Source organism: Chrysoperla carnea, chromosome 1 (assembly GCF_905475395.1).
Source record: "Chrysoperla carnea chromosome 1, inChrCarn1.1, whole genome shotgun sequence".
Lineage (NCBI taxonomy): Eukaryota > Metazoa > Arthropoda > Insecta > Neuroptera > Chrysopidae > Chrysoperla > Chrysoperla carnea.
Genome location: NC_058337.1, coordinates 134,520,978 through 134,542,068, shown reverse-complemented (window position 1 = coordinate 134,542,068; position 21,091 = coordinate 134,520,978). Strand labels below are relative to the sequence as shown.

Genomic DNA, 21,091 nt, shown 5'->3' with positions numbered 1-21,091 from the left:
AAAAATTTGTTTTTTCTAAATATTTTTCGAACGGAGGGTGGTCTAACGATTTTTGTTAATATTCCTGGGTGGTCCTACGATTCTCGAACGATTGAGCACAATAACACCCCAGAATTTGTAGTAATTCATTAGAATCCAGCCTTTATTGTTTTTCGTTAAAAAAAAATTGTTTTTCTAAATATTTTTCGAACGAAGGGTGGTCAAACGATTTTTGTGAATATTTCGGGGTGGTCCTACGATTCGCGAACAATTGACATCAAAAACACCCCAGAATTCGAGTTGCTTATATAAAAATTCATTTTCTATAAAAATTCATTTTTCATTTTTTTTCGTTAAAAAAAAAATCGTTTTTTGTAAATATTTTTCGAACTGAGGGTGGTCAAACGAAAATTGTGAGTGGTCAAAAGTGGTCCTACGATTTTAAATGGATTTAGATGAAAAAATCTATAAATTTTTCACTCCTTTAATAGAAAATTGATTTTTTTGTTTTTGTCGTTATTACAATTTTTGGATGGTGGAGGGAACGTTTTTTCGTTAAAAAAAATTGTTTTTTCTAAATATTTTTCGAACGGAGGGTGGTCTTACGATTTTTGTTAATATTCCTGGGTGGTCCTACGATTCGTGAACAATTGACATCAAAAACACCCCAGAATTCGAGCTGCTTATATATAAATTCATTTTTCATTTTTTTCGTTAAAAAAAAAATTGTTTTTTCTAAATATTTTTCGAACGAAGGGTGGTCCCACGATTTTTGTGAATATTTCGGGGTGGTGGGTGGTCCTACGATTCGTGAACAATTAACATCAAAAACACCCCAGAATTCGAGCTGCTTATATAAAAATTCATTTTTCATTTTTTTTCGTTAAAAAAAAAATCGTTTTTGGAATTTTTTTTCGAACTGAAGGTGTTCAAACGAAATTGTGAGTGGTCAAAAGTGGTCCTACGATTTTGAATGGATTTAGATGAAAAAATCTATAAATTTTTCACTCCTTTAGTAGAAAATCGATTTTTATGTCTTTGTCGTTATTACAATCTTTGGATGGTGGAGGGAACGTTTTTTCGTTAAAAAAAATTTGTTTTTTCTAAATATTTTTCGAGCGGAGGATGGTCTTACGATTTTTGTTAATATTCCTGGGTGGTCCTACGATTCTCGAACGATTGAGCACAATAACACCCCAAAATTTGTAGTAATTCATTAGAATCCAGCCTTTATTGTTTTTCGTTAAAAAAAATTGTTTTTTCTAAATATTTTTCGAACGAAGGGTGGTCAAACGACTTTTGTTAATATTTCGGGGTGGTCCTACGATTCGTGAACAATTAACATCAAAAACACCCCAGAATTCGAGCTGCTTATATAAAAATTCACTTTTCATTTTTTTTCGTTAAAAAAAAAATCGTTTTTGGAATTTTTTTTCGAACTGAAGGTGTTCAAACGAAATTGTGAGTGGTCAAAAGTGGTCCTACGATTTTGAATGGATTTAGATGAAAAAATCTATAAATTTTTCACTCCTTTAGTAGAAAATCGATTTTTTTGTCTTTGTCGTTATTACAATCTTTGGATGGTGGAGGGAACGTTTTTTCGTTAAAAAAAATTTGTTTTTTAACCGACTTCAAACAAAAACGGAGGAGGTTATCAATTCGACTGTATTTTTTTTTTTTTTCTAAATATTTTTCGAGCGGAGGATGGTCTTACGATTTTTGTTAATATTCCTGGGTGGTCCTACGATTCTCGAACGATTGAGCACAATAACACCCCAAAATTTGTAGTAATTCATTAGAATCCAGCCTTTATTGTTTTTCGTTAAAAAAAATTGTTTTTTCTAAATATTTTTCGAACGAAGGGTGGTCAAACGACTTTTGTTAATATTTCGGGGTGGTCCTACGATTCGTGAACAATTAACATCAAAAACACCCCAGAATTCGAGCTGCTTATATAAAAATTCACTTTTCATTTTTTTTCGTTGAAAAAAAAATCGTTTTTGGAATTTTTTTTCGAACTGAAGGTGTTCAAACGAAATTGTGAGTGGTCAAAAGTGGTCCTACGATTTTGAATGGATTTAGATGAAAAAATCTATAAATTTTTCACTCCTTTAGTAGAAAATCGATTTTTTTGTCTTTGTCGTTATTACAATCTTTGGATGGTGGAGGGAACGTTTTTTCGTTAAAAAAAATTTGTTTTTTCTAAATATTTTTCGAGCGGAGGATGGTCTTACGATTTTTGTTAATATTCCTGGGTGGTCCTACGATTCTCGAACGATTGAGCACAATAACACCCCAAAATTTGTAGTAATTCATTAGAATCCAGCCTTTATTGTTTTTCGTTAAAAAAAAATTGTTTTTTCTAAATATTTTTCGAACGAAGGGTGGTCAAACGACTTTTGTTAATATTTCGGGGTGGTCCTACGATTCGTGAACAATTAACATCAAAAACACCCCAGAATTCGAGCTGCTTATATAAAAATTCACTTTTCATTTTTTTTCGTTAAAAAAAAAATCGTTTTTGGAATTTTTTTTCGAACTGAAGGTGTTTAAACGAAATTGTGAGTGGTCAAAAGTGGTCCTACGATTTTGAATGGATTTAGATGAAAAAATCTATAAATTTTTCACTCCTTTAGTAGAAAATCGATTTTTATGTCTTTGTCGTTATTACAATCTTTGGATGGTGCAGGGAACGTTTTTTCGTTAAAAAAAATTTGTTTTTTCTAAATATTTTTCGAGCGGAGGATGGTCTTACGATTTTTGTTAATATTCCTGGGTGGTCCTACGATTCTCGAACGATTGAGCACAATAACACCCCAAAATTTGTAGTAATTCATTAGAATCCAGCCTTTATTGTTTTTCGTTAAAAAAAAATTGTTTTTTCTAAATATTTTTCGAACGAAGGGTGGTCAAACGACTTTTGTTAATATTTCGGGGTGGTCCTACGATTCGTGAACAATTAACATCAAAAACACCCCAGAATTCGAGCTGCTTATATAAAAATTCACTTTTCATTTTTTTTCGTTAAAAAAAAAATCGTTTTTGGAATTTTTTTTCGAACTGAAGGTGTTCAAACGAAATTGTTAGTGGTCAAAAGTGGTCCTACGATTTTGAATGGATTTAGATGAAAAAATCTATAAATTTTTCACTCCTTTAGTAAAAAATCGATTTTTATGTCTTTGTCGTTATTACAATCTTTGGATGGTGGAGGGAACGTTTTTTCGTTAAAAAAAACTTGTTTTTTCTAAATATTTTTCGAGCGGAGGATGGTCTTACGATTTTTGTTAATATTCCTGGGTGGTCCTACGATTCTCGAACGATTGAGCACAATAACACCCCAAAATTTGTAGTAATTCATTAGAATCCAGCCTTTATTGTTTTTCGTTAAAAAAAAATTGTTTTTTCTAAATATTTTTCGAACGAAGGGTGGTCAAACGACTTTTGTTAATATTTCGGGGTGGTCCTACGATTCGTGAACAATTAACATCAAAAACACCCCAGAATTCGAGCTGCTTATATAAAAATTCACTTTTCATTTTTTTTCGTTAAAAAAAAAATCGTTTTTGGAATTTTTTTTCGAACTGAAGGTGTTCAAACGAAATTGTGAGTGGTCAAAAGTGGTCCTACGATTTTGAATGGATTTAGATGAAAAAATCTATAAATTTTTCACTCCTTTAGTAGGAAATCGATTTTTATGTCTTTGTCGTTATTACAATCTTTGGATGGTGGAGGGAACGTTTTTTCGTTAAAAAAAATTTGTTTTTTCTAAATATTTTTCGAGCGGAGGATGGTCTTACGATTTTTGTTAATATTCCTGGGTGGTCCTACGATTCTCGAACGATTGAGCACAATAACACCCCAAAATTTGTAGTAATTCATTAGAATCCAGCCTTTATTGTTTTTCGTTAAAAAAAAATTGTTTTTTCTAAATATTTTTCGAACGAAGGGTGGTCAAACGACTTTTGTTAATATTTCGGGGTGGTCCTACGATTCGTGAACAATTAACATCAAAAACACCCCAGAATTCGAGCTGCTTATATAAAAATTCACTTTTCATTTTTTTTCGTTAAAAAAAAAATCGTTTTTGGAATTTTTTTTCGAAGAAGGTGTTCAAACGAAATTGTTAGTGGTCAAAAGTGGTCCTACGATTTTGAATGGATTTAGATGAAAAAATCTATAAATTTTTCACTCCTTTAGTAGAAAATCGATTTTTATGTTTTTGTCGTTATTACAATCTTTGGATGGTGGAGGGAACGTTTTTTCGTTAAAAAAAAATTGTTTTTTCTAAATATTTTTCGAACGGAGGGTGGTCTAACGATTTTTGTTAATATTCCTGGGTGGTCCTACGATGGTCCAACGATTAAGGTAGAAAATTTGCACTTTTTCACTTTGAAATAGTAATTATGATATTTTTTTCAATTGAGCTCACAATTAAATTAAATTTCGTTCATTGGGGTGCTACCATGTTATTTTCCCTATGATGGTTATGGTGGAGGCTACGAGAAATAAAATTTTGAATCGTGAATATTTTCCGAACGGAGGGTGGTCAAACGAAAATTGAGGGTGGTCAAAAGTGGTCCTACGATGGTCAAACGATTAAGCTCACAATGAACGTAAAATTCGGTCATGGGGGTGCCATCTTCACAAACCTTTAAAAATACATATGTAGGTTGAGCCACTGCCAAGGGAATCAGCGTCAACTGATCACTGTCAAGAGAAGCACATATCACATATGTGCTTAGTTCCGGTTTCAAGCCTCTACAGTCTTGAAATCTAATAGAGCTAGGTTAATTTTGATAACAAAATTGGAAATTATGACCCAAATTTGGTAGAATTACATACTTGGTTTATCCAAATTGGATAAAGTTTGGATGTGATAGAGCAAAATTAAATTTCTTGGATTTTGATGACGTCATAAAGTTCAAAAATTTGATTTTTTTGATAACACAGGTAAACTTGATTCGGTCTTATTGGAATTTTTTTTGAAACCCACTATTTTAAGGTCATTCCTTTCAGCTGTGATGTCAGTTTATCGCTAGCTTATGTGCTTCATTCCGGGGTCAGACCTCCACTTTCTTGAAATCTAATAAAGCTAGGTTAATTTTGATCATCATTTTTGGAAAGTATGACGCAAAAATAGTAGAATTACATACTTGGTTTATCCAAATTGGATAAAGTTTGGATGTGATAGAGCAAAGTAAAATTTTTTGGATTTTGATGACATCATAAAGTTCAAAAATTTGATTTTTTTTGTGAACATAGGCAAATTTGATTCGATCTTATTGGAATTTTTTTTGAAACCCACTAATTTTGGATCATTATTTTCAGCTGTCATGTCAATTTTTTGCTAGCTATCACATATGTGCCTAATTCCGGGACCAGACCTCCACTTTCTTGAAATCTAATAGAGCTAGGTTAATTTTGATCATTTTTGGAAATTTTGACCCAAATTTAGTAGAATTACATACTTGGTTTATCCAAATTGGATAAAGTTTGGATGTGTTAGAGCAAAATTAAATTTTTTGGATTTTGATGACGTCATAAAGTTCAAAAATTTGATTTTTTTGATAACATAGGCAAATTTGATCCGATCTTATTGGAATTTTTTTTGAAACCCACTAATTTTGGATCATTCTTTTCAGCTGTCATGTCAGTTTTTTGCTAGCTATCGCATATGTGCTTAATTCCGGTACCAGACCTCCACTTTCTTGAAATCTAATAATGCTAGGTTAATTTTGATAAGAAATTTGGAAAGAATGATCCAAATTTAGTAGAATTACATACTTGGTTTATCCAAATTGGATAAAGTTTGGATGTGATAGAGCAAAATTAAATTTTTTGGATTTTGATGATGTCATAAAGTTCAAAAATTTGATTTTTTTGATAACATAGGCAACTTTGATCCGATCTTATTATTATGTTAAATACTAACAATATACGAATTTTCATCAAAATCGTTACAGCCCACTCCGATTTAATAATGCGCAACTTAAATACCTGCCACCGGCGCTATGTATCCTCATTTCGGCCCTGTGGTTACTACAAGCTTACTACAACGTCTCTATCAAAGGAGGTTACTAAACGAGATCTCCAAATTATGTGAAAATGACCTGTGTATTTATTTAGGTAACATAAAAAAACTTGTTGACTTTTTCATTCAAACAATGCGTGTGTATTTCTTATAAAAAGTGTGTTCGTTAAAAATTCTTTTCATATAAATAAATACAGAGAAATATAATCCAGAAGTACTTACTACATTTTTATTATAAATTTTTAAACACAAGCAATTAAAAAAAGAGGAAAATTTATAATTAAATGTGAAAAGATTTATTATAACGATACTAAGCTCTGGATAATTCATAAAATATTTAGTAACGAGAATATGCGTCATAATACCTTGAATGTGTAACATTATCCTTACTGTCCTTGTACAGAGATGGACTAGGTTTTCTAAAAGTCCTAAAATAAAATCTAATTGTATATATAGGGTGTCCCATTTTAATTTCCTCAGCTTAATATTTCTTCAACAACACCGTTTTAGGAAAAAACGAAGCTCGAGTAAAATAATTGTTTTATTTGAAGAGAGTAATCTTACAAAGACATAGAATTTGATCTTTAACGATAGAAAGTCATTCATATTGTGTGTGTTAATACAACTTGTCATATTTACTTCATAGAGGGAGGGGGGTCTAGTTTTCGTTATGTAATATTTATAGGAGGTCGCACAGGGTGGCACAACGTGAAAACGAGAAGAGGGGTTAAAAATGGCGAAAATTAGCATGACGTAGTTTATGAACGGCAGCCTGCAAAGCATGAAGTATCACGATGGTGCCTACTAAAAAAATGATTCTATGAGAAGAAGAATGAGAAGAAGAATTTTTTTTAAGGTAGACCTGTTTGTGCAAGTACAGTGAATGTACTTTTTTGCGGTAAATGGCAGTTCAAATTCCCTTAAAATTACATCATACAAATTGACTAGACGCGCAACCGAACCACTAAATGCGATGATGTTTATAACACTCTATTTAGTACTCCCTAAAGAGGAAATTCCCTTTCCAAAAAAAAACCTTTTTTAAATTACAGACCAAGAGCTCAGATCAAAAAGAGTAAACATAAAAACCGTAAAGGTTAATCCGGACCTGTTGGAATGTATAACATTATACTGCCACTACCTACTAAAAAATGCTAATAATGTGATGGAGAGAAGAAAAAAAAATGCTTATTCGATTTTTTTTCCTTTAACCTCTTCACTACTGATGTACAATATATTGTACATAAAAATTTATGGTACGGTAAACCCAACTTTGAACGCCGAGTAGTAAAAAAATATTTTTCGTGAAAAGATTTCATAAAATACTTTCATTTGACGAAATAACAACAGAAAAAAAAAATTTTCCTTTTATTGTGAGTTTTCTGGAATGTACAATTTATTGTACATTGGTTGTGGAACGTAATAAAATAATAACAACAGTTAATCAATGATTTATTTTTATTTTTTATTTCAAAGTATAATTATTTTTAACTATTGATGGTACTCCAAAAAACAATTTTTTTCCCTGTTTATACACAAATGTACTTCACATTTGACACACTTAAAAAATGTTCTTCCCAAACATTTTTTTGCTTTGCATCGTGTTGGAGCATTTTTTCCGTCATGGATAGGCAAATGGTCAACCGTATCCATTCTCACTTCGTCTATCGGTCGATTTTCAATTTTTCTTTTTTTTGAAGGACCCGGTTCAGGAACTTCTGGAACTTCTGGTAATTGATTCGATGGTCCAGGAATTGGTTCAGGACTATGTAAAATAAAATCTGGCGTTGCGGATCTTGATTTTGTCGAAGCACGAGAAGATGGTCGTCCTTTCCTACGCCCAACAAATGTAGAATCTACTTTTACTAACGATTCCGCAATCCTCATTCTAAAATGTAAAAGATCCAAAATATTTTTCTTTGGCATTTGTAGTTTCATGGCATCTGTTCGATACTCGATCCATGAGTTCGTTATAGCCAAATCCACTGCATGAAATATCATTCTTGATGTCCATTTTCGCGATTTTATATAAATGCGATAAAGACTGATCAGTCTATCAATAAGATCGACTCCCCCCATTCCGTTATTGTATTTTTTAACAATTTCTGGTCTAGTAACTTGAATATACTTTTTTTCTTTGCTATCCCATCTCTTCACCGTATCTTCTTCACCTATCCCAACAAAAGTTGAAGCAAGGACAACACTTCGATTGTCTTTCCATTTCACAAGGACTACGTCTTCCTCTTTATTGCAAATTTCTTGCGAATGTCCTCTTTCTTCTTTTTTATCAACAAGGAACGGAGGGTTTTGAAACCGATTTACCCGAACTGTACATGCTGCGTAAATGTTTTTAGATATTAATTCTCGTAAAAGTGTGTATGACGAGAAATAATTATCAAAATATAGATAATAGCCTTTGTTGTCAAGCCTTTTTGCTAACTGTAAGACAACCGTAGCACCAAAACCGTACATTTTTAAGGACTTTTCATCAAGACCGGTTGTAGATCCCTGGTATAAAATAAAATCATAACAAAGGCCGCTTTTGGAACATAATAAAAACAGTTTTACGCCCCATGGGTTTGGTTTTCCTTTAATGTATTGCTTCATGGAAAGCTGTCCTCTGAAAGGCACTATTTGTTCGTCTATACACACTTCTTGTACTAATTCCAGTTCCAACATTCTTTTTTTAATACAATCGAAAATGGGCCGCACTTTATAAAATTTGTCGGTATTAGTACCTTTTGCCAAATTATCCACCAAGTGCAAATTATTCCGGAGTTCGTAAAATCGATTTCGTGTCATGTTTTTTGTGAAAAAATCAACACATAGGCTCGTATCCCAGTATAAGCTTATACGAGGAAATTTTAGTGATCCCATTGCTATGTGTAGACCAAAAAGTATTTTCAGTTCCTTTGCACTGCAATGTTTAAATCTCGTATGTCCTTTTTGAACAGTGTACATATTCGTATACATTTCCATTTGTTCAAAAAGCTCGTCAGTAATATATTTTGAAAAGTATTGTATTGGTGACAATAATTCGATTTCCTCATCGATTTCAGCCAGCAAAATACAACTCTTTCTGGTGAAGTTTTTGTTTCGCCAATATATTTTTGTCTTTGATTTTGAAGTTGATGGAGTATTTGGATCGGAATTTTCTTGGTTGGGTTCATCTTCGGGAATATCTTCTTCAAAATCATTGAGATTTTCACGCTCATTGTTACGAACAACATCAGCTCCTACTCTTACGATATTTTGGCGAATTAAATATTCATCATTCATAATATCTAAGTCATTTATTTCGTCGTCAAAATCTTCATCGTCCTCTAACATTTCAATATCAGACACATCATCAGCTTCTAAAATTTGTAAAATTTCAGACGAAGTTAATTGTTGATTGGCCATGGCACGTATGGAATCTATATGACATAAAACAATAAACTGTCAGATATAACAACTATTCATAACCAATGTACAAAATATTGTACATCAATTTTACATTGAAAATTCGTCCATGAAAAATTTATAAAAGATAACTTACCTATTATATTTCAATTAGTTAAATATTTAACTATTAATTTTTCTCAAAAATTAATCAAAATTTCCACGAAAAAAGAATGAAAAACACAAATAAAATAAACAAAGCATGAACTCTCAGAACACTAACACAATTGGGCTGTTTTCAACAAGTACAACTTTTTATAATAATACCAAAAAACTGTGAATAGTGACAATTCTTATTCGTAAGTATCTATCCTTTGAAATTTAGTATGATATTTCAAGTTTGATCTCGTTTCTCATTAAATTGTGTACATTAAAGTTTATGCACAAAATATTGTACAAAAGTTGTCAATGAGGGTCTAATTTTTCAAATAAGTCAGTAGTGAAGAGGTTAAATTTATTTTCCATTCTTAGAACGTGTCTATTCATGTATTTCTGTATTGTATTTCAATTATAAAATTAGAGAAAGGTCAAGTTGAATTGTAAATATGATTTCACTTTTTCAGGAATGATAATGGTTTTGCATGCTATGCTTCACTCTTCAGTATGTCATTTAAGACTTACCTACCATGTACTTATGCCCTTGACACATTCAATTATTTCAATTTTTTTTAAGTTTTTACATTATTTCTTCAAGAAGTTGGTACTCCGAATAAAATCTAACGCTGCCCATAATTGCCTTATGCAAATCAGCCTAGGGCTGCCGCCAACGCTCCGGTTTTGAACAGAGTCCCAGGTTTTCGAAGAAATAAAATCCAACGCTGGTCATAAAAGCCTTATGCAAATCAGCCTAGGGCTGCCGCCAACACACCGGTTTTGAACAGAGTCTCAGGTTTTCGAAGAAATAAAATCCAACGCTGGTCATAAAAGCCTTATGCAAATCAGCCTAGGGCTGCCGCCAACGCTCCGGTTTTGAACAGTCTCAGGTTTTCGAAAAGTAAATAAACGATTTTTGCCATTTTCATAAGAAGAGAAAAACCCTTATAAACCGCTGCTATTCTTAAACAGTTTGCGCTTGTGCTTTATCTACTGATATTTTATATCACCATCTAGCCTGGCAAGTAACCATAAACAAAGATAGGTGCAATAAATAATATTTATTCTACAAAAATTAAATTAATTTTAATGTTGTCGAATATTTTCTATGGTACTGACCGAAATTCGAAGAAATCGATCGTCCTATGGGATTTTTGACGATATTTCGAAAAATATACATCCAATCAACAAATGAAACTTATTTTTGTATTTTATGTGGCAAAATTACCATAGATACAGAATTTTATCGAAATTGGTGACAAAAAACTTTTTTCGAATTTTTGTAGTTTTATTAAGGAGCAACCCTAAGAAAAAAACTAAAGAAATACAAACAACTTTTTTCTTTGGAAATTGATAAAACCGGGAATATAGTGTAACGATGACTCAAAAAACTCAGAAATCAGGTTCTTGGGAGGTTTCAAAGATTCATAGTAAAGCATATCAAAGAGCAGGCGTAAATCAATTTGCATTATTCAGGCAAAACAAAACACATCTAAGAAAGGAGTAAACGAGGATTCAAATAAGGTGCACACAGGAATTAATAATATTTGGATATAAAAAAATGGATAAAATAAAACAAAAGAACAGAAAAAAAAAGTTTATTTTTACTTTCATACAAATTTATTGAACAGCATCTGGAAAATTCTTCAGGCTCTTTCAAAACATTCCCATTTAAATCCACTTCAGAAGAAAAATGAGAATTTCCACATGTTCCATACAATCTACTAAAATAGCATAATCTTTAAAAAATTTATCACAGTCTATAAACGTTATACTTACCCCCAAAATACGAGATACCTCACAAACCAGCTGTTGGGAGAAAAATTGCATTAAATGAAAATTATAAGAGAAAAATCCATAGTCTGTTAATCATCATCGCATGATATTTTATGAAAAATGCCAACTCCAAGGCATACTTTAAAATTTTTAAATCTATATGGATTAATCTCATGCCTTAAATACTAATAAAAAAACTTGAGACGATATTCTTAAAATCTAACCTTAAACCTACAAAACAATGAATTTTAGTAATTTTACCTAAACAGCAAAAATCCTAGCGCCGTAACTGCTGCTCGTCGAACATCAGTATTAACATCAGAAACCTGTAAATAAAAATTTTTAATTACATCATTTTTTCACAAGAAAAACAAAATGAATCCAAATTAACGTTTTACAGTTACTTAAATTAACAATCCTTATTCGATCATTAAATCAGATTAGAATGACTCCGGTTAACATAAACAACTCGCTTATAATGTCATATTATTTAATAAATATTAGTAAGGGGTTCCCACGATGCTAAATGTGTAGTAACTCGAGCGTAGTGGAAATCTATTGAATTTTCTAGCTTTAGATGATTTAAAAAAAAAAGATCCTATAAAATTTTTATACCTTGTATATGAAATATACATGGTATATTAAGTTTAGTCCCAAGTTTGTACCGCTTAAAAATATTAATGCTACGAAAAAAATTTTGGTTTAGGTGTTCATAGAATCACCTAACTAGTCCATTTCCATATGTCTGTCTGTCTGTCTGTCTGTCTGTCGCCTGTCGTCTGTCGTCACGATTACTCAAAAACGAAAAGAGATATCAAGCTGAAATTTTTGTATGCTTAAGACGTAAAAAGAGAGGTCGAGTTCGTAAATAAGCAACATAGGTCAATTGGGTCTGGGGTCCGTAGGACCCATCTTGTAAACCGTTAGAGATAGAACAAATGTTTAAATGTAAGGGCGCTAATTAGGTGAAAATTTTGTAGTATGTATTAATATGGGAATATCAGTTATGTGTGTGTGGCTATATAAGAGTGGAAATCTTTCTTTATTTACGTGACGTCAAAAAACAAACGATTGCGTCATCAAAACTGTCTATACGTGATATTTCAACAGTTAACTCAGTCAATTGTTTGTTTTCACTTGTTTTAATCTAGCTGTTGGGAGAGGACTTACAAGGCTTAGAAAATGAAAAAAAAAAACAGACCCATGGAGTGAGTAACTCTGATAGCGAAATATATTAATCTGACGGTTTGGGCGATGCGATGGAGGGGCCACGTGAAAGGGTTAAAAATGAAAAAAAATTTACTCGGGCGCGTCAGATTTTCATAAGGGATGTTAAGTGAACCCCAATAAAGCTCCCATACAAAAGACTTAATGATTTGAATGTAATGCAAGGTTAGGTTAGGTTAGGTTATAATGGCTTTCCACGAAGGACACACTTAGGCTATAGAGCCCGTTGTGATACCATATGTGTTTTACAACTTTTCCGCCGATAATTTCAGTTATCAGCTCCTCAATTTCAGAGGCTGAATGCACCTCTTTCATGCATATACCATGCACTACACCAGCCCATCACAACTATTAATTAAATTCATTTTGTTGCGACGGCGGGAACCGAACCCGCTACCCTATGCATACCGCGAACGAAATTGGTTACGCCTTAACCAACTGAGCTAATAGGGCGGTGTAATGCAAGCTCATGGCGGATTTTTGAAAATGGAAAAAAAATCGACATGTGTAGTAACTCTAGCGTGTCAGATTTTTAATATTTGGCTAATATTTGGTAGAGGTACTTAGGAAGATCCAATCCGAGTTACTTCTCAAATCCACTCTTGAGTTCACATATTCTATATGCATTTACAATCTGTTAATATTTCTTTCGAACTGATTTTGTGCGAAACTTTTGAAAATTTAATTTTTGAATGAACATTCAAAGAATAATTCTCAAGTTAAATGAGTCAGTAATTACAGTAAAGCATGTACATACGTAATTATAATTACATTCACTAAATTAACAAATAATTCAAATACTTTTACTGGATGTAACATAAAAAAATGGTGAAAACACAAATTTTCTTTCTAATTTGGAGATAGAAAACTGATTGTTCAAATGAAAAAAAACACAAATCAAAGCTGAAAACTTATAAGGGGAAGATAGTTTGTATGAAAATTCGTCATTTTTGAATTAACTACTTAACCGTTTTTAAAAATTATTTCACCTAAGTTGCAATGCAGTGCTTCTGAGATTTCGCAATATTTTGATCGATTTTAGTCTGTATCTCAAAAGCTATTCGACCATTTAACAAATGCACCCGATTTTTGTACTTTTTGGGCCAAAATTACCTTATATACTAAGTGTTACCGAAATTGGAGATGTAAAAAATTTTTCGATTTTTTGCAATTTTTTTAAGGGGTACGTACCCCTTTGAAAAAATCGAGAAAATCGGGAAAAAATTTGTATTTTGGAATTTGATGAAACTCGGTGGATAGGGTAATTTTGTATCTCAAAATTTATTCGACCAGTTAACAAATGAACCCGATTTTTGTACTTTTAACAAATTTTTCGATTTTTTTAAGGGGTACCCCTTTGAAAAAATGGAGAAAATCGGAAAAAAAATTTTTGTTTTGGAATTTGATGAAACTCGGTGGATGGGGTAATTTTGACCCAAAAAGTATAAAAATCCGGTTAATTTAATGATTAGATGCAGAGTTTCTCAGATATCGCAATATTTTGATCGATTTTAGTCCGTATCTCAAAAACATTTCGTGGCACCCCAGCACACGTAAATTAAATATATTTACGTGGTGACACCTTGTATATTACTCACATACATACGTGTGTTTAATTTTAAACACAATTTCACTTCTAAGTTTTGTAAAAGACAATAAATTTATCAAACGACAGATAAAATTATCAAGAGACACACACATACACAGATGAAATTGACGAGGAAATCTGAAGAGAGGACGACACAATAAATGGGTAAATTCACTGGTGTTATCTATCACCTAGCGACTAGAGCGAGTATAACGAGTGTATTTAACATACATATACGCTGTTATATAAATAGCATTTTAAATGAGTTAAAAGAAGAAAATGACAAGACTTTGTTGTAGTTTTCATCAAGTCATTAATTGACTTCACTTAATTTAATTGAAAATTCTCACTGCAAAATATAATTATTTCAATCTTATGTATGATTTTACACGTTTAATTTTTACAAGTACTTTAATATTGTCATAATTTTATAATGTATTTTAAGGTAGTATAGCCTTTGAAAATTCACTACTGGAATTGCCAACAGAGTGAGAACCACCTCTCAAAGTAGATTGACAAGGATAGGAAATATCAGGGCCTGGTCATAATACGCATGTTTTAATATACAACGTAATATCCTGGCGCGTATTTTAAATAAGATTATACCCTTTGAAAATACACTACATTTTAAAATACATGATCATACGATCATATGATCATACGATCATATGATCATATGAAATGTCAATTTGAAATATAAACACATCATTGAAACAGCTGATTTCGGTTATACGATCATGCCTCCTTAGATCATATATTTTAAACAGGCCTCCAACTATTTTCATCTTTGTTAATCTACTCTCATCTTTGTTAATCTACTCTGTGACGCCAAAATACATATACTTGGTATACACTGGGCTCATCCATTTAAAATATATGATCTAAGAGTATAGCAGTGTCGAAGTTCATTGTTAACTATTATTTATTTTTAATTTATTCAAAAGATCATAGCGCCATTAGTTAAGAGAAAAAAAAATCAGAAATTTTTACTGCACTGTTCGAAAGATATAATTAATTGTATAAAATTGCTTGAGCGTCACTGATCAATAACACCGAAAATTGATGGTTTGTGCAAAAATTTCACAAAAAAAAACTTTTTAGACAGAACTATGTGTCAAACATTCACTAAAACAAGTAAAAACAAAAATTGACTGAGTTAATTGTTGAAATACTATGCATAGACAGTGTTGATTACTCTATCACATTATACATACATACATGTCACACATACGTAACTGATATTCCCATACAATACATACTATACAATTTACGCCTTATTTGAACCCTCACGGGTAAACAATGATGTTTACGAAAAAAATGTTTCAAACAAAAGTTGTTTATTTTTTGATAAGGAAGATTTTGTACATTTAAACTTTTGTTCTATCTCTAACGGTTTATAAGATGGGTCCTACGGATCCATAGGTCAAGACCCAATTGACCTATGTTGCTCTATTACGAACTTGGGCTCACTTTTTACGTCCTGAGTTCGCTGTAAAAGTTTCAGCTTGATATCTTTTTTCTTTTTTGAGTTATCGTGTTGGCAGACAGACGGACAGACAACCGAAAATGGACTAATTAGGTGATTTTACCCATACCAAAATTTTATTCCTAGCATTCATATTTTTAAGCGTTACAAACTTGGGACTAAACTTAGTATACCTTGCATATTACATATATGCATGGTATAAAAATTCTAAACGATTTACCGTTTAGAAGTTTTATTATCATAATTTAGTTTCTACCCGTGTTGTAAATCGGACATATTAATCAAGTGAAAACAAACACGATCGAATTAATTGTTAAATTACTACGTTTTTTTACGTCATGTAAGTAAATTTGAAAACTAAATTTTAACCAACTCAGCTTTTAAAAATGTTTTAATGATTTTTCAACTCAACAAAGATTGATGATTTGATTAAACTCTTTTCTGCTTCGATGCTTCGACACTGCTATACTACCTTAATATTATCATATTTTATAATGTATTTTTAAGCAAATTTATAATTGCCATCAACGTAAATTATTTATGTAAGCTAATTAAAACCAGGGTAAATTTTAAATTCTTTTAAAGATTTACTTTTTGAGTACAAAGAAAATTATATATACAAACGGAAGTGGATAAGAAAATCTCATACATAGATTAAAAAAATAAAAAAAAAAAAACAAAAAAAACACGTTATCAGAAGATCTGCTTGTATCACCAAGGTCATATTTTCCTCTCATTAGATTCCTTTTATTAGATTTATTAGAATGGGATGTTTTTAAAACAGGAAATATCTACCTAAAATAGTGAGAAGGGGATCGGGGAGCTGGGGACCTGACACTACCAAAAGGCATTTCCTTAATATTAACTCACACACAAATGGCTATAACGCGGTAGTCTTTGTTTTAAAAGTTGAAATATCCCAGCGAAGCAGGTGGGTAACTCCTAGTCTTAATTTTATAGAAATACATAGTAGGTATTAATGCCATCTATTGAAAGATTTGATAAATACATATTTTAAAAGTACTTACAGCAACATGAAGTAATTTTCGAATAGCTTGATTATTCCCAGTCCCACAGTATGCCATAGCCAATGTATACATGCCAGAACGACGTAAAATTGGATCTTTATCACGACATAATTGTTCAACCAATGGATCAGCTTCCTCTAATCGACCATACATTGTAAAAGCGATACCAACAGCCAAACCACGTAAAATTTTTTCATGTTGACTTTCTTGTGCGTACTGCAAATAAAAATATACTTTAATTGGAAGCATAATTTACAAAGATAAATTAATTATTTCATCCTTTATTTAGAAACAATTAGCCTTTTTCCTGGGAAGATTAAAAATAAATCCTCTAGATGGCAGGATATATTTGTACCTCCCCCCCTAGCGTCGCCATCTAGCGAAATTATTAATATATATCCGGATTTAATGATAATATGATAATGTTTATAATTTGTCTTATGTAGTTAGTTAAAAATTTTTATTAGTATTATTTAAAAAATATAATGCTTTAATTAGCCTTTTTCCTGGGAAGATTAAAAAAAGATCCGATAAATGGCAACACTAGGGGGGTACAAATATATCCTGCTATCTAGAGGATCTTTTTTTAACCTTACCAGGTAAAAGGCTAATTCAGTGAGAAAAATAAGCGCCATGTATTGTTGATTATGTGAACTTTTAGTCAAGAAACAAACCTCTGAAGGAGTCGTTTTAATGAGAAAAAAAAATCAATAAAAAAGAACATTTGTTGTGCGAAAAATTACAGTATCCTATCATTCAAACAATTTTTTTGAACCGCTCTCAAAAGTTAATCGTAGTAAAACTTTAAAACTTACCGCAACCATATCTTCAATGGATGCAGCATTTTTGGATCCTAACATAACCATTCCCATCGCAATACCAGCCGCTTCACCTGTTGCTGCATCATCTTGATACAAATTAAATTTCAACTGTTCATACACGTCCTGACGATGAGTACCCATTGCAGCTAGACCAAGACCTAGACATCCACCATGACGAACCATCTGTAACAGAAATCAATTTAGCTTTAAGTATTTATTTTAATAATTTCATCTATTTTTTTTTTTAGAAAAGTTTTATCATTACCTCATTTTGGGCATCCTTCAATTGACCCAATAAATAATCAATAATATTTGCACCATGATTAGCATGAATTAAACCTAATGCGTATAAACCACCACCTTCAGAATATCCAGAACTTGGACCAACTTCTTTGGGTAAATAACTTTGCATTAATGCTAAAGCTTGTGTTTCATGACCACGATGAATCACACCTAAAGATGCTGTTGCTGTTAATTTAGCCCAATTTGTTGCACGTGAAAGCCATTCCAAATTATCACTGAAACAAAATGAAAAAAAAAAAAATTATCAGCAGGCGAGCGAAGCGAGCCTCTACTAGGTTAAAATGTAACTAAAATGGTGGTAAACTTTACAAAAAAAATACAAAAGATATAGACATGAAATGAAATGTTGTAGTTTCATATTTATGTCTCCAAAGGCAATCAAAAGTCTGAATTTTAAGTTATATGGCACGCTTTTGGGACTAAAAATTAATTTCAAAAATATACTCACCGTAAAAATTGATCACTAGTCGTACCACTATGCATGAAAGCGTTCGCAATAACCGTTGCCGTATGACAAATTGATACTCGAATCGAATCTTTTGTATTCTTTAAAATTAACATATCTGTATGATTTGATCGAATTAAAAATTGTAAATGTAATTCAATTGAAATGGATCCAGATAAAATATTTAATAATTTTTCAATTTTCTGTTGATGTTCTTTTTCTTCATCGTTTAAACTATCTAAATCACGTTCTGTTGGTTTATCCTCTTTTACAGCTGGTTTTTCACTACCCTCAGTTGTTGTTGCTGCTGCTGTTGTTGCAGGTTCTTTATTTTCAACTTTACCAACAGTTAAAGCAGCTGGTGCAGGTGCTGTAGCACGTAAGGCTTGTAATACACGCCCAAGAAATTGTTGCGTTGCTGAATCGTATAAATCGAATGCGATTTGATATGCCATTAATTCATTCTCCTAGAAAAGAATATACAAAAGCTTTTATTAATAATAGGGAATATTCATGTATTTTTTTTATATTTTTAATTCATTGTTTACACCGTTATAGCAAAGTAAAAAATATAAATACTGCTTAAAAATGTTGTATTTAAGTGTAAAAAAATATTTAAAATACATAATAATTTTGAGATATTTAAACGCAGTTTTTTGGCGCTCTCTGTTGATGACGTATAAGTACGCGATCTGTCAATTGGTGACAGTTCAATGTATAATTTACACTTTAAAAAAATGAATTTACAACACAGAATTTACACTCGTTATTATTAAGTTTTCTAATAAAAAGCCGTAGAATTGTATAATTTAATGAAATACCATATAAAATGTAAGTAATTAATATCACACAGTATGTCAACAAATTTGACAAACCCGTACTTTGATGTCACGTCCGTATAAAAATTTGAATTTCCGTTTTAGAAAGTTTTAAATGCCCGCACTGAATTTGTACTTTTATTAATTAATTTTAAATAGTTAAAAAGATATTAATTACTAAAATAATGGTTTAGTTGAAATGTCCAGTCATTAAAGCAGGGTTCGAGGATATATATCAATGGATATATATCATGATATATATCCGATATATATCACGTGAATTTTTATGATATATATCAATACAAAAATGATTTTAAAAAATTTAATATTATTTAGTAATTTTTGACGTTTGTTACCGTATTTCTACTTCCCAAATTTTGATGGCATTGGAGTAGAGTTAAAACCTACTAATACTAAGCTCAAATCGTGTCGTGTCAGAAAAAGTTCGTAACTAAAGAGTAAGTTTAAGTAAAATTCAGAATCGGAAGATGATCTAGCTTTATCTTCCTTGCAGTCAAACCAAGCACAATTATGAAACTACATTTTTTTTTTTAATTTGATAATTAACAGTTTATTACGAATGACTGATAACTGATTTGATAATTAAAAGACTGATTATACTCTAGAGTAATTATTTGTAATGTTTATTGTTTTGTTGCCTAAGTGTAGGTATGACCATTAACTGACAACAATTTATAAAATTGTTTTTTGTTTTAAAGTCGATTTTTATTTATAAAAATTTTATTATTTTTAATTGATTTTGCCTGATCTAGAAGAATATTTTATGTTTTGGTTTCATTTGTCTGATTTGAAGTGCCTAAATAAATAACACCTTTAAAACATTTTAGTTTTTTTTAAATATTAAAATTTTGATATATATCGGATATATATCGGATATATATAAAAAATATCCGATATTTTGATATTTATAATAAATATCGGATATTTTCGAACCCTGCATTAAAGTTCCGGAAGAAAAATATTTGAACCAAATTTAAATTTCATGAATATTCCCTATTAAATGGAGAGTGTTCTTAACTATGTTTCAAGAAAATCGGTTCCGTTTGGAGAAAGCTGTAAGGAAAAAACCGCAAGGTTTCTTTAAAATTTTGTAAATTTCACTTGTGGTTCACAACTTAAAATTTTGCAGTTTTCTGTAAAAAGTGTATTAAAATTTGAATGTACTCACCTCAGGACCATTAATGAGTTTATCCAAAATTTCAGCAACAGAGATTGGATCATCCAAAAAGATTAAACACTGACACATATTAACATAATCGGCCGTTGCTAATCCCTTATATAATTCAACTAACGATCGTAAAACAATATTTCTAAAAGCTCGATTTTGTATTAAGCTCATTGCAACTTGAAATGCGTATGAAAGCATTCCAATTACATCGTCAGCCTGTTTAATTGCACTCTCAAAAATATCCATACGTCTTGTTTCTAATGCCAAACCTAATGCTTGACGATATTGACCATCATCTAAACATCTTTGGAACATACGATTTACGATTGCTTCCAAACGTGGATCAATTTGTTTTGCATTTAAATTTCCATCGGCTAATGCGATTCTTTGTTGAGTGTAGTAATCGATACATTTTGCTGCAAATATAATCAAATTTAAATAAAAAACATAAAAAAACACACTGAATTATTTTATGCAGACCTCTTTAAAAAAAAATCGACTTCGTATGCCAAATGCTTTCCGGAAATAAAGGCTCAAGAAGCTTTTCCCTTCCCCTTCCCACACATGCGCTATTTTGTATTTGTTTTACTTTTGGAAATACTTATTTCCAAAAAAAGGCATATCTTAATATATAAAACAAAATCGGGTTAGTTAGACCATTCATAACTCAAAAACGGCTGAACCGATTTCAATGGTCTCTTAATTGTTGGATGCGTCATGATAATGCGCCCCCCCCCCCCTTCCGGCAGGGAAAAATGTAAGTTTGTATGAAAATCCGTCATTTTTTAATCCACTACCTAACCGATTTTCAAAATTATTTCGCCCATTGGTAAAGGGAAAGTAACCTGGTAGTTTAAACTGGAACT

General features: G+C 31.4%; 1 protein-coding gene across 1 annotated transcript in view; it reads right to left on the bottom strand.

The window, feature by feature from the left end:
* The window catches only part of LOC123300882 (26S proteasome non-ATPase regulatory subunit 1), an 868,403-nt gene that overhangs the window by 845,755 nt on the left and 1,557 nt on the right, over window positions 1-21,091 (bottom strand). The window contains exons 4-9 of the mRNA XM_044883547.1: window positions 20,226-20,641; window positions 18,222-18,685; window positions 17,736-17,988; window positions 17,465-17,653; window positions 16,650-16,865; window positions 11,582-11,646 (exon numbers count right to left, since the gene is read on the bottom strand). Of these exons, the coding sequence (XP_044739482.1) occupies window positions 11,582-11,646; window positions 16,650-16,865; window positions 17,465-17,653; window positions 17,736-17,988; window positions 18,222-18,685; window positions 20,226-20,641 (1,603 nt within the window). The remainder of the gene's footprint in view (window positions 1-11,581; window positions 11,647-16,649; window positions 16,866-17,464; window positions 17,654-17,735; window positions 17,989-18,221; window positions 18,686-20,225; window positions 20,642-21,091) is intronic.